This window comes from Natrix helvetica (genome assembly GCF_964273705.1).
Source record: "Natrix helvetica genome assembly, chromosome: 3".
Classification (NCBI taxonomy): Eukaryota; Metazoa; Chordata; class Lepidosauria; order Squamata; family Natricidae; genus Natrix; species Natrix helvetica.
This window is the reverse complement of record NC_138549.1, coordinates 111,041,973-111,058,446: the sequence shown is the minus strand read 5'-3', so window position 1 is coordinate 111,058,446 and position 16,474 is coordinate 111,041,973. Positions and strand designations below refer to the sequence as shown.

At 35.1% G+C, this 16,474-nt stretch overlaps 2 protein-coding genes across 4 annotated transcripts in view; one reads left to right on the top strand and one right to left on the bottom strand.

Moving 5' to 3' along the window:
- The window catches only part of OSBPL9 (oxysterol binding protein like 9), a 56,073-nt gene extending 47,465 nt beyond the window's left edge, over nucleotides 1–8,608 (top strand). For all 3 annotated transcript variants that reach the window (XM_081946738.1, XM_081946737.1, XM_081946739.1), the window contains 8 exons: nucleotides 2,265–2,349; nucleotides 2,508–2,618; nucleotides 3,991–4,054; nucleotides 4,148–4,288; nucleotides 5,026–5,104; nucleotides 6,113–6,204; nucleotides 7,754–7,889; nucleotides 7,972–8,608. In XM_081946738.1, the coding sequence (XP_081802864.1) occupies nucleotides 2,265–2,349; nucleotides 2,508–2,618; nucleotides 3,991–4,054; nucleotides 4,148–4,288; nucleotides 5,026–5,104; nucleotides 6,113–6,204; nucleotides 7,754–7,889; nucleotides 7,972–8,046 (783 nt within the window). In that variant the 3' untranslated portion in view covers nucleotides 8,047–8,608. The remainder of the gene's footprint in view (nucleotides 1–2,264; nucleotides 2,350–2,507; nucleotides 2,619–3,990; nucleotides 4,055–4,147; nucleotides 4,289–5,025; nucleotides 5,105–6,112; nucleotides 6,205–7,753; nucleotides 7,890–7,971) is intronic.
- Nucleotides 8,609–9,824: 1,216 nt separating this feature from the next.
- Nucleotides 9,825–16,474, bottom strand: part of NRDC (nardilysin convertase) — a 32,397-nt gene continuing 25,747 nt past the window's right edge. Inside the window, exons 24-31 of the mRNA XM_081946735.1 lie at nucleotides 15,821–15,959; nucleotides 14,748–14,795; nucleotides 13,932–13,984; nucleotides 13,303–13,386; nucleotides 12,591–12,681; nucleotides 11,924–12,040; nucleotides 10,997–11,086; nucleotides 9,825–10,542 (exon numbers count right to left, since the gene is read on the bottom strand). Of these exons, the coding sequence (XP_081802861.1) occupies nucleotides 10,348–10,542; nucleotides 10,997–11,086; nucleotides 11,924–12,040; nucleotides 12,591–12,681; nucleotides 13,303–13,386; nucleotides 13,932–13,984; nucleotides 14,748–14,795; nucleotides 15,821–15,959 (817 nt within the window). The 3' untranslated portion in view covers nucleotides 9,825–10,347. The remainder of the gene's footprint in view (nucleotides 10,543–10,996; nucleotides 11,087–11,923; nucleotides 12,041–12,590; nucleotides 12,682–13,302; nucleotides 13,387–13,931; nucleotides 13,985–14,747; nucleotides 14,796–15,820; nucleotides 15,960–16,474) is intronic.

Sequence of the window (16,474 nt, the reverse complement as noted above, 5' to 3'; positions counted from 1 at the left end):
ACCTCTCAATAATTCCCTAATTTGGATTATATTTGAAGTAAGAAAAATTTTGGGTGTATAAGCCATTCAACTTTAAATGTGAATTTGTAGGTTTCACATCAAACCTTTATATGTTTTATGCCATTTGTTTTCTCATAGTTTTTTCATAGCCATTATCTGGTTTACTGTATTTATTGGGTTTACATTTAACTTTTTCTTCAAGGAGTTCATTGTAATGTTTGGAGTTGCCGTATCCTCAAACTTTATTATGCTAATAATCTTATGAAATCATTTAGGCTGAAACATGGTGATCAGTGTATGGTCAGTGTGTTTGATGTCTGAATAGAGATATATGTTGAATAAAATAACATAAATCTAAAACTGACTCTTGGAATTCTTTTCATTTCATTTCCCTTACCTTAAGCTTTCCCTCATATAGGGTAATAGAGACTGTCAGTTTCCAAGTAGTATTTGACGTAGTATAATTGTAGTGAATTGTAGACTTACTGAAGATTACATTTTCCATATAATGTTTGTATATACTCACAGTGAAGAATGCCCATTCTGACTGTCAGGATAATGTGGAATATAACCTGGATTTGAATTTGCAAATATTTTTCTACTGGGGTCAGTATTTTATTTAGAACTTCACAAACTTGTGTACATCTTATGCTGATTATCGGACCTCAAATAAATAAATAAATACATATGTATCTGTGTGTGTGTGTATATACACACATACACATATGTATGTATATGTGTGTATATATGTGTGTGTATGTATGTGTATATATATATATATCTTGGCAACGTTTCGGCGAGGTCTTACTCGCCATCTTCAGGCTGGTGTTTTCGGTTTCGTGTTTTTGTGAGTAAAGTGTGGTTGGAGCTGCCGTCTTTGGAAATGACCACGCTTTACTCGTGCTTTACTCACAAAAACACAAAGCCGAAAACACCACCCTGAAGATGGCAAGTGAGACCTCACCGAAACGTTGCCAAGACAATCTCAATCTTACATGGGAAAAGACCCGAATGCAACAAGACCAGCATACCTACACCCGTGAAAATCTATGAAAACATATATGTGTGTGTGTGTGTGTATTTTTCCATCATATTTTTCTAACAGCAAACTCAAGTTTGAAATGTGGTGTCGAGGGAAGAATAATAAAAAACTATAAGGATGGAGAATTAGAAAACTAACCCCGGATAGGAGCTTTTCCTACTATTAAAGTTTTATACTGTCTACAAAAAATGGAAGTGGTATACTTTCTCATATTTGAAGTACGGGTAGTCCTCAATTTACAACTATTTGTTTAGTGACCATTCAAAGTTACAATGACACTGAAAAAAGTGACTTACGACCATTTTTCACACTTATAAATATTGCAGCATCCCCATGGTCATATGATCAAGATTTGGATTGGCAGCTGGTTCAAATTTATGATGGTGGGATTGCATGAACACCTTTTGCAACTTTCTGACGAGCAAAGTCAATGGTGAAGCCAGATTCACTTAACAATCGTGTTACTAACTTAACTGCAGTGATTCATTTAACAACTGGCAAGATCATAAAATGGGGCAAAATGCACTTAATAAGTGTTTCACTTAGCAACTGTTTCACCTAGCAATAGAAATTTTGAGCTCAGTTGTGGACATAAGTTGAGGACTACTTGTTTACTTTTTAAAAATATCAGTAAATCTATTTCAATAACTCCCTGAAGAGATTATAAGAATACTGCACAAATTCAGTATTTTCCAATAAAGAAGATTCCTTATACATTTAGAGGTTCAAACTTGAAGATTTAATTTACAAATTAGGTTTTTTAATATTATACAATATGCCAATGTTGCTCTAGTCCAGTTATTTAATTACTATTTTCCTAAAAAATATTCTGTGATCTCACTATTCTCACATAAGGACAGAGGGGTAGGTGACAATTTTAAAGTCTTAAGTGCTTAAAATCTTCATTTTACATGTAATTTTAAACGTGCAAAATACATATTGTCCATATTAAAGCATACTGAAGTGTTGTTTATATATTTATTTTTAAAAATCATACTAATGTAGCATTTCTACTTTGAAGGACAGCTATTACATTAACCCAAGCCTCCTTTCAGTTCTTCTTTAAGGGAATTTGATAGATACATGGAGTTTTTAGTAACTCGGTTACTGACATAATTTATTTTTCTATTTGTTTAATATAACTTTAGATCTAGAATATTTGTAAATATCTCATGTACAAAAAGAAATGCATATCATGCATAGTTTGGAATCTGTTTTGCAGGAAACAATTGCAGACGGACCTGTTCCATGGGTTTCCCCAAATAATGTGTCATTTGTAGCAGAACAAGTTTCTCATCACCCTCCAAGTAAGTTATTTTGTTTGTAAATTATTTTAAAAACTATTGTTGCTGTTTGCATTTTGAAACTTCAGCCATTTTTTCTCCAGATTTCTTACTGGGAAAGCAAATGTGTTTTGTGTTTATTTCCTGTACTATAGTTTACCATATTTATTTGTCCTTTTAAGTTTCAGCATTTTATGCAGAATGTCCCAGGAAGAAAATTCAGTTCAATGCTCACATCTGGACCAAATCAAAGTTCTTGGGAATGTCTATTGGTGTTCATAATATAGGCCAGGGTATGTCTATCGTATCTGAATTAAACCTGACTTTAATTCTATAATTATAAAGTATTTTGACAAAGTATGTATATATTTGTTTTTTCCTAATAGAGATAGCCTCTGACTGCTAATAACAATACTTCTAAACTACTAATTCTGAATGTTTTTACTAACTTTTGGTGTTTGGTAGAGGAATTTTTGTGACTTGCATGGATTGTAACTTATTGCTATTTTCTGTCTTTTTGTGTTAATATAAGAAAATGTGGGTTTGTTTAATCCAACCCAGGAACAGGCAATATCTGGTTTTTCCATTACAGATCAATTTAATGAACTCTAGCCAGTTTTGACACAGTGATGAGAGTGATGGGAGTAGCATCTGGAGACCTATAGGTTTCTGTCACATATTAGATTGTCATAATTGATTCTTATCTTAATGAGCAATGAGCTACTGATCCTGCTTATCTGACGTTAACCGAGAGCAAATAGTTCAGTATTCTCTTGCAGTGGTTCCTATAAAAAGATAAACCAGAATTCACGTTGCTTTGCTCATTATCATTGACTATTAACAGATGCAATTAGATGTCTGTGGTCAGTTCTGTCCATTTTAGTGTTTTCTCTCATAATAAGACATTTTTGACTTGCTTATTATAATCAAGTACAAGCCACTGGAAAGTAGTGGTAGTATGTACCAGCATATTGCTCATTCCCTGCTTGCTTAAAATTCTGCTGAAGACTTTTAATCAATCATAATAATTATTTGTAGAACATCCAGGTATTACCAGAAGAAAAGTTTTGATGATAGTATTAAAAAAAAAAGATAGTTATCACAAACGTGATTTTTATTAACCTGATTTTGTTGGCCTTTATTGAAATACTCTGCAGGTGTAATTTTGGCAGGGATATTTAAGTTAAAGGATTTCATTTTGAAGAAAAATACTATGGTTCCTCACTTAAATATGAAAAGCAATAAAATCACAAGCTAACGTTTTTCTAATTCTTATGCTACTGGTTTAATAGGTTAAAAACTAGAATTTCCAAAGTAGCAATTTGTTTGATCATTGCTCTAGTCCAGGGATGGCAACCGTGACTGCTTTTTTTTTTTATTATTACCTACGGGGTGGGTAGGGGGCATGAAATCGTCATTATTAGAAAGGCAAGGCTAAAAATTTTCGCTTGGGGGTCTGGGGCTTAGATTGTGTGCAAGTAAAATTAAAACATCTCTTTTCAGAGCTAAATATAGCCATTCTGCTTTTGGTAACAGGGTGGGGGAATGACTGGTCTGCAGAAACATAACCTGACCGGTTATTTTTGTTCACCTTATTTTAATCCTTATTATTTTCCTTTCTCTATATAAAAAAATGGTACAATCCCATACTGTTACTTTTTACAGGGTGTGTATCGTGCTTAGATTATGATGAACATTACATTTTAACCTTCCCCAACGGCTATGCAAGGCAAGTAATTCTAGTTTTCAGTAATTTTATAAGTGATAAATTGTTTGCCTTCCTAGCTGTTGAACAATCTGAATTGGTTTTTTTTTTTGACAGATCTATTCTCACAGTGCCATGGATAGAGCTGGGAGGAGAGTGCAACATTAGCTGTTCTAAGACAGGCTATAATGCTAACATAATATTCCACACAAAACCTTTCTATGGGGGGAAGAAGCACAAAGTAACAGCAGAAATCTTGTAAGTATATATACATATGGATGGATTTTAAAAAATCACTCTCATCTCAAAGTTCTGATATAAAAATATAATAGAACTGCTGGAGGCTACTTTTACTATTCCATAATCTGGTGCCCTCAAAATATCTTAGTACAGCCATGATAATGATGATGATCAATTCTGACCCTTGATGATTCTCTGGCCAGTCTCTACACATCTTTCGATCTTACACTGTTTCTTCAGTTTTTGTATGTTTGGCTTGTGTCAACTTTGACAATGTCCAGGCACTGTGTTTTTTAGGGCCTGGTTTCCCACATGACATGGCCAAAATAAGTGAAAAGCAGTTTCATGACTTTACTGTATTGTACGGTACAGTACAGCCATATTAGTTGGAAATAATAATTACATTCAGTCAAGTGCAGGTGACCAGTTTAGGGAAAGCAGTTTTAAGGATTTTGACAGATCCCTTCAGCAGGTAGCAGCACCTAACCAAACCTTTTCTGAACTCTTCTGGGTTTGGATGCTTAGTAGGGCTGGGGTGGTTAATATTGGGATGAGAGAATATTAGTCAGTACTACTACTGTAGGATAGACAGGGACATTGAAAAATCATCCCAGAAAATTATAGGGTTATGTCAGTGATATCAATAAGAGTCAAGCTTGACTTGAAGAAGTTCTGATGTGCCATGCTGAGCTAAGCATTGAACTCAATTGACAAGGGAGTGGCCCCTGATTTTAATCCTTCCTTCTGTTTTTTAGTTCACCTAATGATAAAAAATCCATCTGCTCAATTGAAGGAGAATGGAACGGTATCATGTATGCAAAATATGCAACGGGGGTAAAGTATCTTGATTTTTGAATGTTTGGTTAATTCATAGATTAAACTGTTCTGTTGCATTTTCTCTTTTGTATTCCATAGGAAAAAGTTTGATAAATACCAAGGATGTCATTAATTTAATATACCAATTATTCTGCTCCAAAAACTGTACAGGTAGTCATTTCTTACCAAGAGTAATTAGGACCAGAATTTCCATCATTAAGCAGTAACGTCCTAACACATAATGCCATGTGACTATATCGCTTAGCGATGGCAATCCCTGATGCTGTCATTAAGTGAGATCAAAGATCTCCTGGGTTCCAAAAAGCAAAGTCAATGGGGAAGCCAGCAGGAAGTCGCATGTGGCTTGCAAGTAGGCCAGCAGGGAGTGGGGGGAATAGTTGCAGCAGTGCTGGGAATGGTTGCTGTGAATGAGGATGTGTCACAGGTGGCTGCTATAGATATGCATAAGCCCTATGGCGTATGAAATCCCTTTATAGTCGAGCTCCTCGGGAGAAAAGGCTGCAGGAGTGTGAGTTAGAGGAGCATTTTGCAATCTTCCAGCTTCCCTATTGATTTTGCTTGTGGGAAGCTGGCAGGGAAGGTTGCAAATAGCAATCACATGATTGTGGAACCGCAACTGTTGCTAAGCGCCAAGTGCCTAGATCACAATTGTGACCACAGGGCTGGTGGGACAACCAGATCTTCAAGGGCTGCTTGTACCATTTGTTCAGCACAATGCAGCTTTAAACAGTCACTGAATGAGCGCTTGTTAACCAAGGACTAGTTACAGTATATAAGGGAATGCAAGATTAAGCCATTTTCAAGATATACAGTAGATAACTGACATCTGTTCTATGGCTAACATTTTTATGAAATCAGTTGCATTATTGGAAAGCAGATATTGGATTGCATTGTTTTGTCTATATATAAAGAAATATAGACATGAATAATACTGATAAATGTTCTAATGAAAAATGGATTTAACTTGAATAATGTAAACACCTAATAGAGATTTTCTTTCTTTAGGAGAATGTAGTCTTTATAGATACCAAGAAAATACCTATCATTAAGAAGAAAGTAAGAAAACTAGAAGATCAAGAAGAGTATGAATCCCGCTGGTCAGTGTTAATATACTTTTTGGGGTTTGTTACAATAACAGCTTCAAAAAGTATTCTCAATCTCAAGTAGTAATTTACTTGAACTAAATATAAGTAATGTTAATGAATGTGGGATAAGATAATTTGTTAAAGTATTTTGTACGCTGCCTACTTCAAATGGATTATCAGCAGTTGAAATGCATATGTGAAAACTTAAAGAAAATTGAAATGTTTTGTTCAATTATAACAACACAGTTTGGGCAAAAATTATGTAAATCTATCTTTCTACCTACCTCTTGACCCACATTCTGAATAATGCATTACAGGTATTCCTCAACTTACAACCATTTATTTAATGATTGTTGAAAATTACAATGGCATCAAAAAAAGTGACTTGACTGGTCCTTGGGCTTATTCCTGTTGCAGCATCCCCATGGTCACATGACAAAATTTGGGTGCTTGGTAATTTGCATGTATTTACAACAGTTACAGCATCCTGAGGTCATGTGATCATCATTTGCGACCTTCCCAGCCGGCTTCCAACTAAGCCCAACTAAGAAGCTGGATTTGACCACTTTAAATCAAGATGGCAAATAAGTAAAATCATGCGCAATTCACTTAACAATTGCCTTGCTTAGCAACATAAATTCTTGTCTCAATTGTGGTTATAAGTCATAGACTACCTATACACCCTTACCCCCTCCATCTTATAGAACTAATATACAGGTAGAAGAGCTCATAGTGTACAGATCACCCAATTCCACTTTGGCAAAACTGTTAAGCAAGAAAAATCACAGGTTACTTCACAAGGTATTATTTAGCCTCTCAGACTATACAGAATCAGGACCTGGGTGAATTTGAACAATTTCATCAACAAAGTGTTTCACAAACATCCCACAGTGGTCTCAGGAAGCTCTTTTTGAATCTCAAATCCCCAAAACCTGTAAATCACCCTAAATATGACCACCGAGGCATACTCTGCTACTGAAATAAGGGTGGGAGATTAGAAATTCTTTGCCACCTCTATTGTATATATAAGGCTCAAACACGAACCCTTATGTCAAGTTCGTTTCTAGGCTTCCTGTATCAACATTTCAGGTTTTTTCTGCCGCCTCATCTTCTGGGTCTCCTCAGTAAAAAAGAGAGCAACTCAGATTAGTGAGCAGAGTGGTCACCCAGGGTGACCATCTCATCACACTTTCTGGTCACCTCTGTATTTTAGAGTTCAAACAGATATTTGATGCCTGACAAATTATGAGGTCATCCACCAAGTGTTTTTAGAAATCTATGAGATTCCATAACCCAACTTCACGCCATTCTAATTGGACCCAGGGATGTCTAAGGTAGTGACAAACCTCATTCAGATCAAGAATGATCTAACCCTAGTAGTGGACCAACTGTAACATTTTATAGTTTCAAATCAATTTGAGCAGGCTTAATCCCATGTAGAATTTAGGAACAAATGTGATGGTTTCAATCTTTCCAAACATATCTTTTTAGATTACTAAATTATGGTGTGTGGGTTTTTTTTTTTTTTGCAACTTGAATGTTTTTCTGTCTTTTTTTAAAGCCTATGGAAAGATGTAACCTATAATTTAAAGATCAGAGACATTGATGCAGCCACTGAAGCTAAGCATAGGCTCGAGGAAAGACAAAGAGCTGAAGCCAAAGCCAGGAAAGAGAAAGAGATTCCATGGGAAACAAGGGTAAGTTTACATTCAGAAATCATTTCCTGTGTTAAATCCTTTTGCTCCTATGAAATTGTTAACGAGTACTTTTCTTTTACAGCTGTTCCATGAAGATGGAGAATACTGGGTTTATGATGAGCCTCTACTCAAGCGACTTGCTGCCAGTAAATATTAAGCAGGCCAAGCCTGTGAAGTTCAAGCCTTGACTTAGTGGCACCAATTGTAATGTTCAAAGGACTCTTCTTTTGGAGAGCCTGTCTCCTTCAGTTACAGTTCCTATCTCAGGGATACTGGACTTTCTCATGCAGTGAACAATTAAAACAGGAAGAGCCCTGACTGTGTAGCAGTAATTTATATTAGCCTTTTCTGTCTGATCTCCTATGCTTCTAGGAGAATAAAACCAAGGCTCAAGCTAGGCATGCATACTAAGCATTGCTGTAAAAGGTGCAAAGAGGCATGTGCCTCATACATAGGGTTCTGGCATTTACACCATACATTCACATGGCTTCACTTATTTAGAACTTGTTAATTTCTATGTAAATACGAGGACTTCCTTTGCCAGTTTAGAAAACTCAAGATCGCATTTAACAAATAATAATAATGGTAGTAAAAAAAAAATCTGGCATTTGTTTGCCCAAAAAACTCTTTGAATTTTTAGAAACAGAAATGTAATTATAGATTACCATTTGATTCTTGCAGATGCATCTTTAATGCTTCATAAAATGGATTTTCAAAAGTATGCATTGTTTTATTTTAGAGGAAATCATTTGCAGTCTAAAACACTTTGCTATAAAGATGTTCAGGACAAGTCAATCCTGTTCAGCAGAGATATTAATTTGGAAAATTGAGTTGCCCATATCATGTACTGATTTATATCCAGAATGAAGTGACCTGTTGCTACTATTTACTGCACATCTGTTTTATCTTAAGGACTTTAGTCCAGACACCAACAAGTGATCACAGCAAGGTCTGCGCTATTTTATTCAGAAGCTGGTGATAGCTTTAAGCTGCATGATCTGACTTTATGGGTCTGTTCTTCTTTTCCTCGGCCCCATGATAACCCAGTTTAGCTCAAAGTTTAAAAATTAAAAAAATGATCCTTCAATTAAAATGCCCATTCTATTTTAGTGGCCGTTCAGATTAAATAGTGAAAAGCTGTTTCCTTTTATTATTATTTTTTAGAGAATTCAGATAAGCTTAACAATTGATGGACAATTTTCACACTCTGTATTAAGGCTGTCTTAATACAGCGTTATTTTGATTAGAACCAGGCATAGGTGATCAGTTTTACTTCCTTAAAAAAACCCAGAAAATTCCAGTTTGTAAAATGTTACTGAACTCCAGCTTCCAAACTTCCTGCATACCCAAGCCTTAACCATTACTGCCAGTGATATCTGGAGTTGCATTACAAACAGTAGGGAGAACCACATATTGCTTCGCTTCTCCTGTAGATTAAGAGCATGGGCCATAAGCCTGTCAAGAGGGAAGTTGTCTAAAGTTTGCCTTTAATTTATATGTAACATCCCAGAATATTTAATATTATTCTATTACCACTGTATAATTTGGTTGTACAGAATTGATAATGTCCCGATTTACCATTTTTTTCTCCCTCTTCCGCCCCCTTGTTCCAAAAGCAAAGGACTAAGACTGCAGCTTGTATTTACCCTATTTCCATTTTTTAAGTTCTTGAAACTTAAAATTATATGAGTATCACTTATATGCCATATTCCATGCAACCGATGTAGATAAATGATTTCTGCCTTAAAATATGCATTTAAAGAATGCATTTGAGGTGCAATGGTACATTCAACTATTTTTCCCAATTTTGCTTTTGTAGGCTTACAAAAACCCTAATCCCAATCTCTCTCTTCTTATCAAACTCACCTTAAAAAGAACTCATTTGACATAGTCCTCAAATGTTTTTACCTTAACAATCTCACAAAAACCAAGAAATTAAGATTTCAATAATTTATTGCACATGTTATTTTAAGAGCACTCATCCTGAACTATCTGATGAAGATGATTCCTAGGTATAGTCTTAATATTTTTTCATTTGAAGCCAGAAATATTTTTTCTCTAAATTGTTGCAATATAGGCACATTCAGTTTTAAGTAATCTAATAGTAATATTTTACTTCTGAGAGAGGCTTTAGTCTTTTTTACCCATAGCTATTATGGAAGAAGCAGCAGCATTCCAGGCAGAAGGAACCCAGAATTATAATTGCCATTGGGGGACCCATTTACTTTTATGAACAAGTCTATCTTTCTATACATCCCTTGTAATACATATTTTCACCCCAAAAATGCCCTTTCTTATGTATGCTTTGCTGGTTAAAAGACACGCTTGAAATATGTACATTAGTTTGTGAGGCGTTGTCAACTATTTTCCATAAAGCCTGGTAAATTGGAGTCTTAGAAGGAAAGCATACTTCCAGAGTATTTAACTTGTACTACACATTATGGCAGCCCAAGAGGAGTTATTTTAATATCTTATGGTATGGGAGAACATTGAGAGCTGATGTATACACTTTGATGTTCTTAATGCAAGTGATGTCAGTCAAAGAAGAAGGGTCCAAGAACATGAGTTGAGGTATTTCATTGCTTGAAGGGCTGTGCACATTTGAAAGAGATGGAACGTCTGCATCGCCTTCATGTACACCAAATCCAACCACCTGTAATTTCAAAACAAAATAGGAGATAAATTCTACAATATGCACAATAGTTTCTATTACTGCAGAAAGGGCTAAAATATTACTTTATGCCTAAGTAAGCAACAGATTAATGCTTAAATTTAAAAAGTATAGTTTTATTTTGAATTCAATTTAACTAGAGCTACATGAAAATCATGTTTCAGGACCAATCTCCCAGCCCCCATGTTCAAAGCTAGGCTATGTTGCACAAACAAATCATTTTATATTCATTCTAAGTACAATAGCATACTTTATATTATTTCTATTATTATTTTATATCTTGCCTATATATATGGGAAAGATGTAATAGTAGTAATTAGATATGTTGGCTGCCTTGAGTTATTTTTACATCTAAAGACAGCCATCATATCTTAAGACTTTAAACCTCAATATTCACCCAATTTAAGTTACTTGCACATTTGTCATAAATACTCACATGTACGCTGAGCACTTTCCTTTCTTTGTGTCTATGTATTTGAAACCAGTCAACTAATTCTGACTGCGAAAGAGATTTTAGAGCATCAATCTAAAACAGAATAAATAGGGTTTTTAAAAAAATTAGCATATGTTTAAATAATGTAGAAAGCAACCTATACTTAAGCCATTGGTACAGGTAGCCTTCGACTTACAACTGTTTAGTTACTGTCCAAAGGTACAATGGTGCTGAAAAAAGTGACTTAAAACTGGTGCTCAGTGTTGCTACATCCCTATGGTCATATGATCAAATTTAGGGTGCTTGGCAACCGACATATATTTGCAATGGTTACAGCACCCCAGGGGTCATGTGATCATCATCTGCAGCCTTCCCAACCAGCTTCCAATAAGCAAAAGTCAGTGGGGAAGCTGTATTTGCTTAACAACCGCATGATTTGCTTAAAGACCATGGCAAAAAAGGTGATAACATTTGATGCAGCTCACTTAACAACTATGCCACATAGCAATGTAAGTTCTGGTCTCAATTGTGATTGTAAGTTGAGGACTCTGTACATAGAAGAGAGAGACTCTGTACGCAGTTCTCAATCCTGACTTAATTGAACGCATTTATTTGTATTCTGCCTTTATTATTTTTATAAATAACTCAAGGCAGCGAATGTATCCAACACACTTTCCTTCTGTTTTTCTCACAACAACTCTGTGAGGTAAGATGAGCTGAAAAAGAGTGACTGGCCCAAAGTCGCTCAGCCACCTTTCATGGTTAAGGCAGGACTTGAAATCATGATCTCCCAGTTTCTAGCCTGGTGCCCTAACTATTGGACCAAATGGCTCCTTAACTGCCTCCTTATGCTAGTTTTAGAACTAAATATGGAAAGAGCATACCAAGATTTTAAAATCTGACCCACATGGGAATATTTTTAAGAATTACCTCCCGAACTAGTCTGTCAAATAGATATTGCTGAGTCACTACTTCTGTCCAGTTCCTATCCACTTCTTCACCAAGATGAGAATCTTCACATTCTTTTAATTTAATGAGAGCTGTCACCTAGTGAAGAGAAGAAGACATCAATTTTTTCAAAATAGTATTAAAGCATCCCTATTACAGATTCGACTAGTATTTTGAAAGGTAGTGTTTTAATCCTCTGAGCTTTTACCAATTAAGTATACGTGATCCAATGAGACCAATTATACGATCTAGCTCTTCTGTTTCTACTACCATGTTTCCCCGAAAATAAGACGTTTCTTTTGACCCCCGAAATAAGCGATAGGCCTATTTACAGTTGAAGTATAACTGAGTTCAGATTCTACTTTTAGATCTATAAATAGTTGGTAATAGACCTTTTGAATTAATCAAATAAAAGTGCTCCTGCATATTTAAATGGTGAATAATAAATTTTCATTTCTTCTTCGGGTCCCATAGGATTGTGATAGCATAACTCCAGTACTGCCCTTATGCTATTCTGGACTTCATAAACTTTGAACAAGCACCAGAAAAAACTATTTTATTGTTTTGGTGGACAACCAAAACTGTTGATCAAGCGTTTATTGGAAAAGATTTCAAGAAAAGTAATAAAAGAGGAGGTAATGGCAATTACCTGAGTTTTGAAGGATTCTTCAGTTATATTTTTGAGTTTTTCTTCAAAGCACAAAAAAAATTCTTCTATCTTCTTATCCACTACTTCAGAACTGAGAATTAAATCACAAATGTGTATTGTGTCTAATATTATGCATTTAGTTCAATTCCATGTTCTTGAATTTTCTACTATTAAGTATTGAGAAACAGCAAGGTGAAACTGACTACATCTGCATGAAGGGCAAATCAAGTGAAAGCCAAATGGGAACAACAGGAGGGTATTTTGTACCCCGCTGATGTCTTCTGCTAACATCTTATTGCAATATTTCAAAGCATTTTTTTTTTAATTTAAGCTTAAGTCGTTGGCTCTGTTCTCATGACACTTTTCAGTAATTTATACCACCCAAACACCCAAGAATTACATTAGTTTAAATCATGCTGTTTTTTGTTGCTCAGTCATTAACTTTGCTTTTTCAAGGATTAAATTTGTTTAACACCCTCACATATAGCAAGTGATAGTGGTGAAAATGTGTGTGTGTAGTTGGTTGCACAGTGATGTATATGCACAATCAAATTTATCTGTTGCCCTTCTCACAATTCAAGCAACTCCATACACCCATGAAAAAAGTTTTTTAAAAAACTTCTAACTCTGAGGATATTTATCATAAAATATGCAGTTTGAAAAACCTTTTGAGTTTACAGGGCTAAGTGAAATTCTCAAATATCCTACCCACTTGTATTTGGTTGCCTGTGTGGCTACAGTAACAGAGAATCCAAGGATCCCAGATGTATTCCTACAAGTTGCATAGACATGATATCTAAAAATGAAAAGAGAAAGAAATTGCACAAATTTGCTCTTAAACTGCAAGAAAGCTGACAACTCAGCTACTTCCATTTAAATAGTGGTATGATATATGCTAAGAATAGCTCTTGGTATTGTACCTGAACATCTGTCAACTGAAAATTATTTTGCATAGGAACCTCAAGCTGTTTCAACGATTAGTGGAGAAGGTGTTTGGGTTTTTTTTTGAGGGAGCAATTTTTGCTAAAAAAACAAAACTCAATATTTTTTGGCAATTTTGCTAGATTAATTAATGCTCAAGTATTGGTCAAAGATGTTTTCAGTTAAAAGATTACAGGGAGCAGACTCATGATTAAAAATGCTATACACTTTGGAGGGGGGTTGCAACTCTTGAGGGCTTAGTGGAAACTTCTGGAATAGAAGAAAACTAGTACTGGATTAACTGAAGAAAAGCAAACCACCAGCTATCATCTTGCATACATCAAAATAGGTTAATTCAATCAACATTAATTCAATATACAGATTTTCTCTTTTCCAATATGGCAGTAAATAGAACCTTACCCTAAGGTTTGCTTGGTTCGAAGAAAATCAAAACAAGGCTCTTCCATATACATCTGAAATTCAATAGTATTTCAATTCAATATACCTGGTATATCTCTGACATTTTTAATAAGGAAGCAATTTAAAACATGCTATAATTAATTAAATACCACTTTAACCGGCTTATTGAGATTAAATCATAACTGATATACTGTATTTTTCGGATATAAGGCGCACCTTTTTCCCACAAAAAAGAGGCTGAAAATCTGGGTGTGTCTTATACACTAAATACAGCATTTTCTGCCTTCTGATGCCCCGACCCTTCACCAAAATGGCCATGCATAGCTTTTAGAAGGCTTTCAGAGAGCTCCTGGGGGCTGGGAAGGGCAGAAATGAGCAAAAAACGGCCCGTTTTTTGCCTCCCCCCGGCCCCCAGCATCACTTTCTAAGCTTCCTAAAGGCTATCCATGTCCTTTTTTTTGACAAAAAATGAGCCCATTTTCACGAAAAACAGGATGTTTCTTGCTCCCCCCCCCCCCGGAGCACTCTCCAAGGCTCCTAAGGGCTATTCGTGCCCTTTTAAAAATATGGGCCCATTTTCGAGAAAAACGGACCATTTTGGGGAAATTTGCAGAGTACAAAAACTTTTCTAAAAAATTTCCTCTTCAAAACCTTGCTGCGCCTTATAATCCGAAAAATACGGTAAATAAAGGCTAAATCCACATAGAATACTGTGGGCAGAGAAGTCTCTGTATGTCCAAGATACAAGAAAGAAAGTTAATTCCCCGTGTAAAAAGATTTATGTAGTTCTGTTTTTACAAAGTAATCCAAGCTTACCACAAGCAATTCCATGAGAGAATATTCTCTTAAATTCCTGGCTCCAGACTGATAAAAGAAACAAAAAGGCAATAATGAAGAAAGTCAAATTTTGTTCTGCAATTACAATAACCTTTCAAAAGGCACTGAATGGTGCAGTATTCAACAAATCATTAATAAAATGCTACTCCGGCCTTCCAGCCATCATTTGAACCTAATTAAACAGCATGTAGTGTGGAAGACTGCTTGAAACATTCCAAAACTAGCAATACTGAAAATGTATGTTAAAGGTTTGGTATGATTGAAACCACAACTTCCCTAAATATTCTAGAAATTATGAAATAATAGTAATGTACAATACCAAGCTTCAGATATCTCTCTGTGTGATTGTTCTTCCAACTGTAAAGTTTTTGAAATGGCTCTTGAATTACTGATGTCTTTGTAAGAAATACATAACTTTTGTATGAAAAATGATGTGTATTATGTGTCTGCGTATGGGTTCGTCAAGCCACCGAACAAGAGAGTATTTTCTGCTCTGTATATCACATCAGATGATGGTGGGAAAATCTCATTTATGAACATTCCCATCAGGGAAAGAGAGTTTTACAGAGAAAAAAAATCAGCCTAGGTTTCTTTATGGCTACTTTTCTCTATTTTTATGATTGGTTGAAAATAAACAAATTTAAAGATGGCCAGGATAGGTGATTTCAGTTAGAAGCAAGACAGGAAAATGTATTGCTACAAGCTAACATTGTCTGAGTGAATTATAGTTTGGGTTTTATTTAAAATGATAAGCCAAAATTAAATAAATGACATGGCATAGCACACCAGAGGAACTCAGCTAAGATGTAGGGAAAATTTGAAGGGGGATGGAGGAGAAGGATCTCAATGCAGACAGAGAGAAAAACAACACAAATACAGCTCCTCCTATAAAAATTACAACATTCATCTGAAAAGAAAATACCCATATATTTATAGGAAGCCATATGGCTAATAGTCCCTCTATACTATGAAGTTGAAGTTATGCATGAAACGCACTAAGCAACAAATAAATCACACAACAGTTAATGCTCCCATTTTTTATATCATAAGACCTGATAGTAGACTGTCACTTCGGAATTGGCATCCCCTTTATTAAGTGTCTTCACTTTGCACAATAGATGGGCACATGGTAAATCCATCACTCGGAACTGAACTGGACATCGATGCACTAGAGGCAGGAAGTGCAATTTCCTAGAAAGAGTTGAAAAATTAAAACGTCAGTTGCAACTTGCTCTTTTATTATTAACTCAGTTAAACAGAGGAGTAAAAGCACATTCTAGCAACGAAAAACTGCAGAGGAAGGAAATATGTAATTAGTTAAATGAATTGGTCACCTTTTTCAAAATGTAAGATAACCTTGTTTTACAAAACACCTTTCACTTCTTTTAAAGAAAAGCAAATCTATGTTAGAGAAAAGTGTTGAACTAAAATTGTTAAAAGATTTGCACAGCCTAGGAACCCCCGAAGTTAGATAAAGCCATTTTAAGAATAGTGCTTGTTAAAACAGTGTTTCATTTAACAGTATAATTACTCTTTTATATGTATGTGCAAATTAGAATGCATAGGTTACTGATCAATTGACTATAATTCAAATATTTCTTAATTCAATTGATTTAAATTGAATAATAGCCCCAGTTTCTAACACTCAAACTCAAATGTTGGCAGCTATTATAAACTTTGTAATTCTCAATATAAAGATAAATATA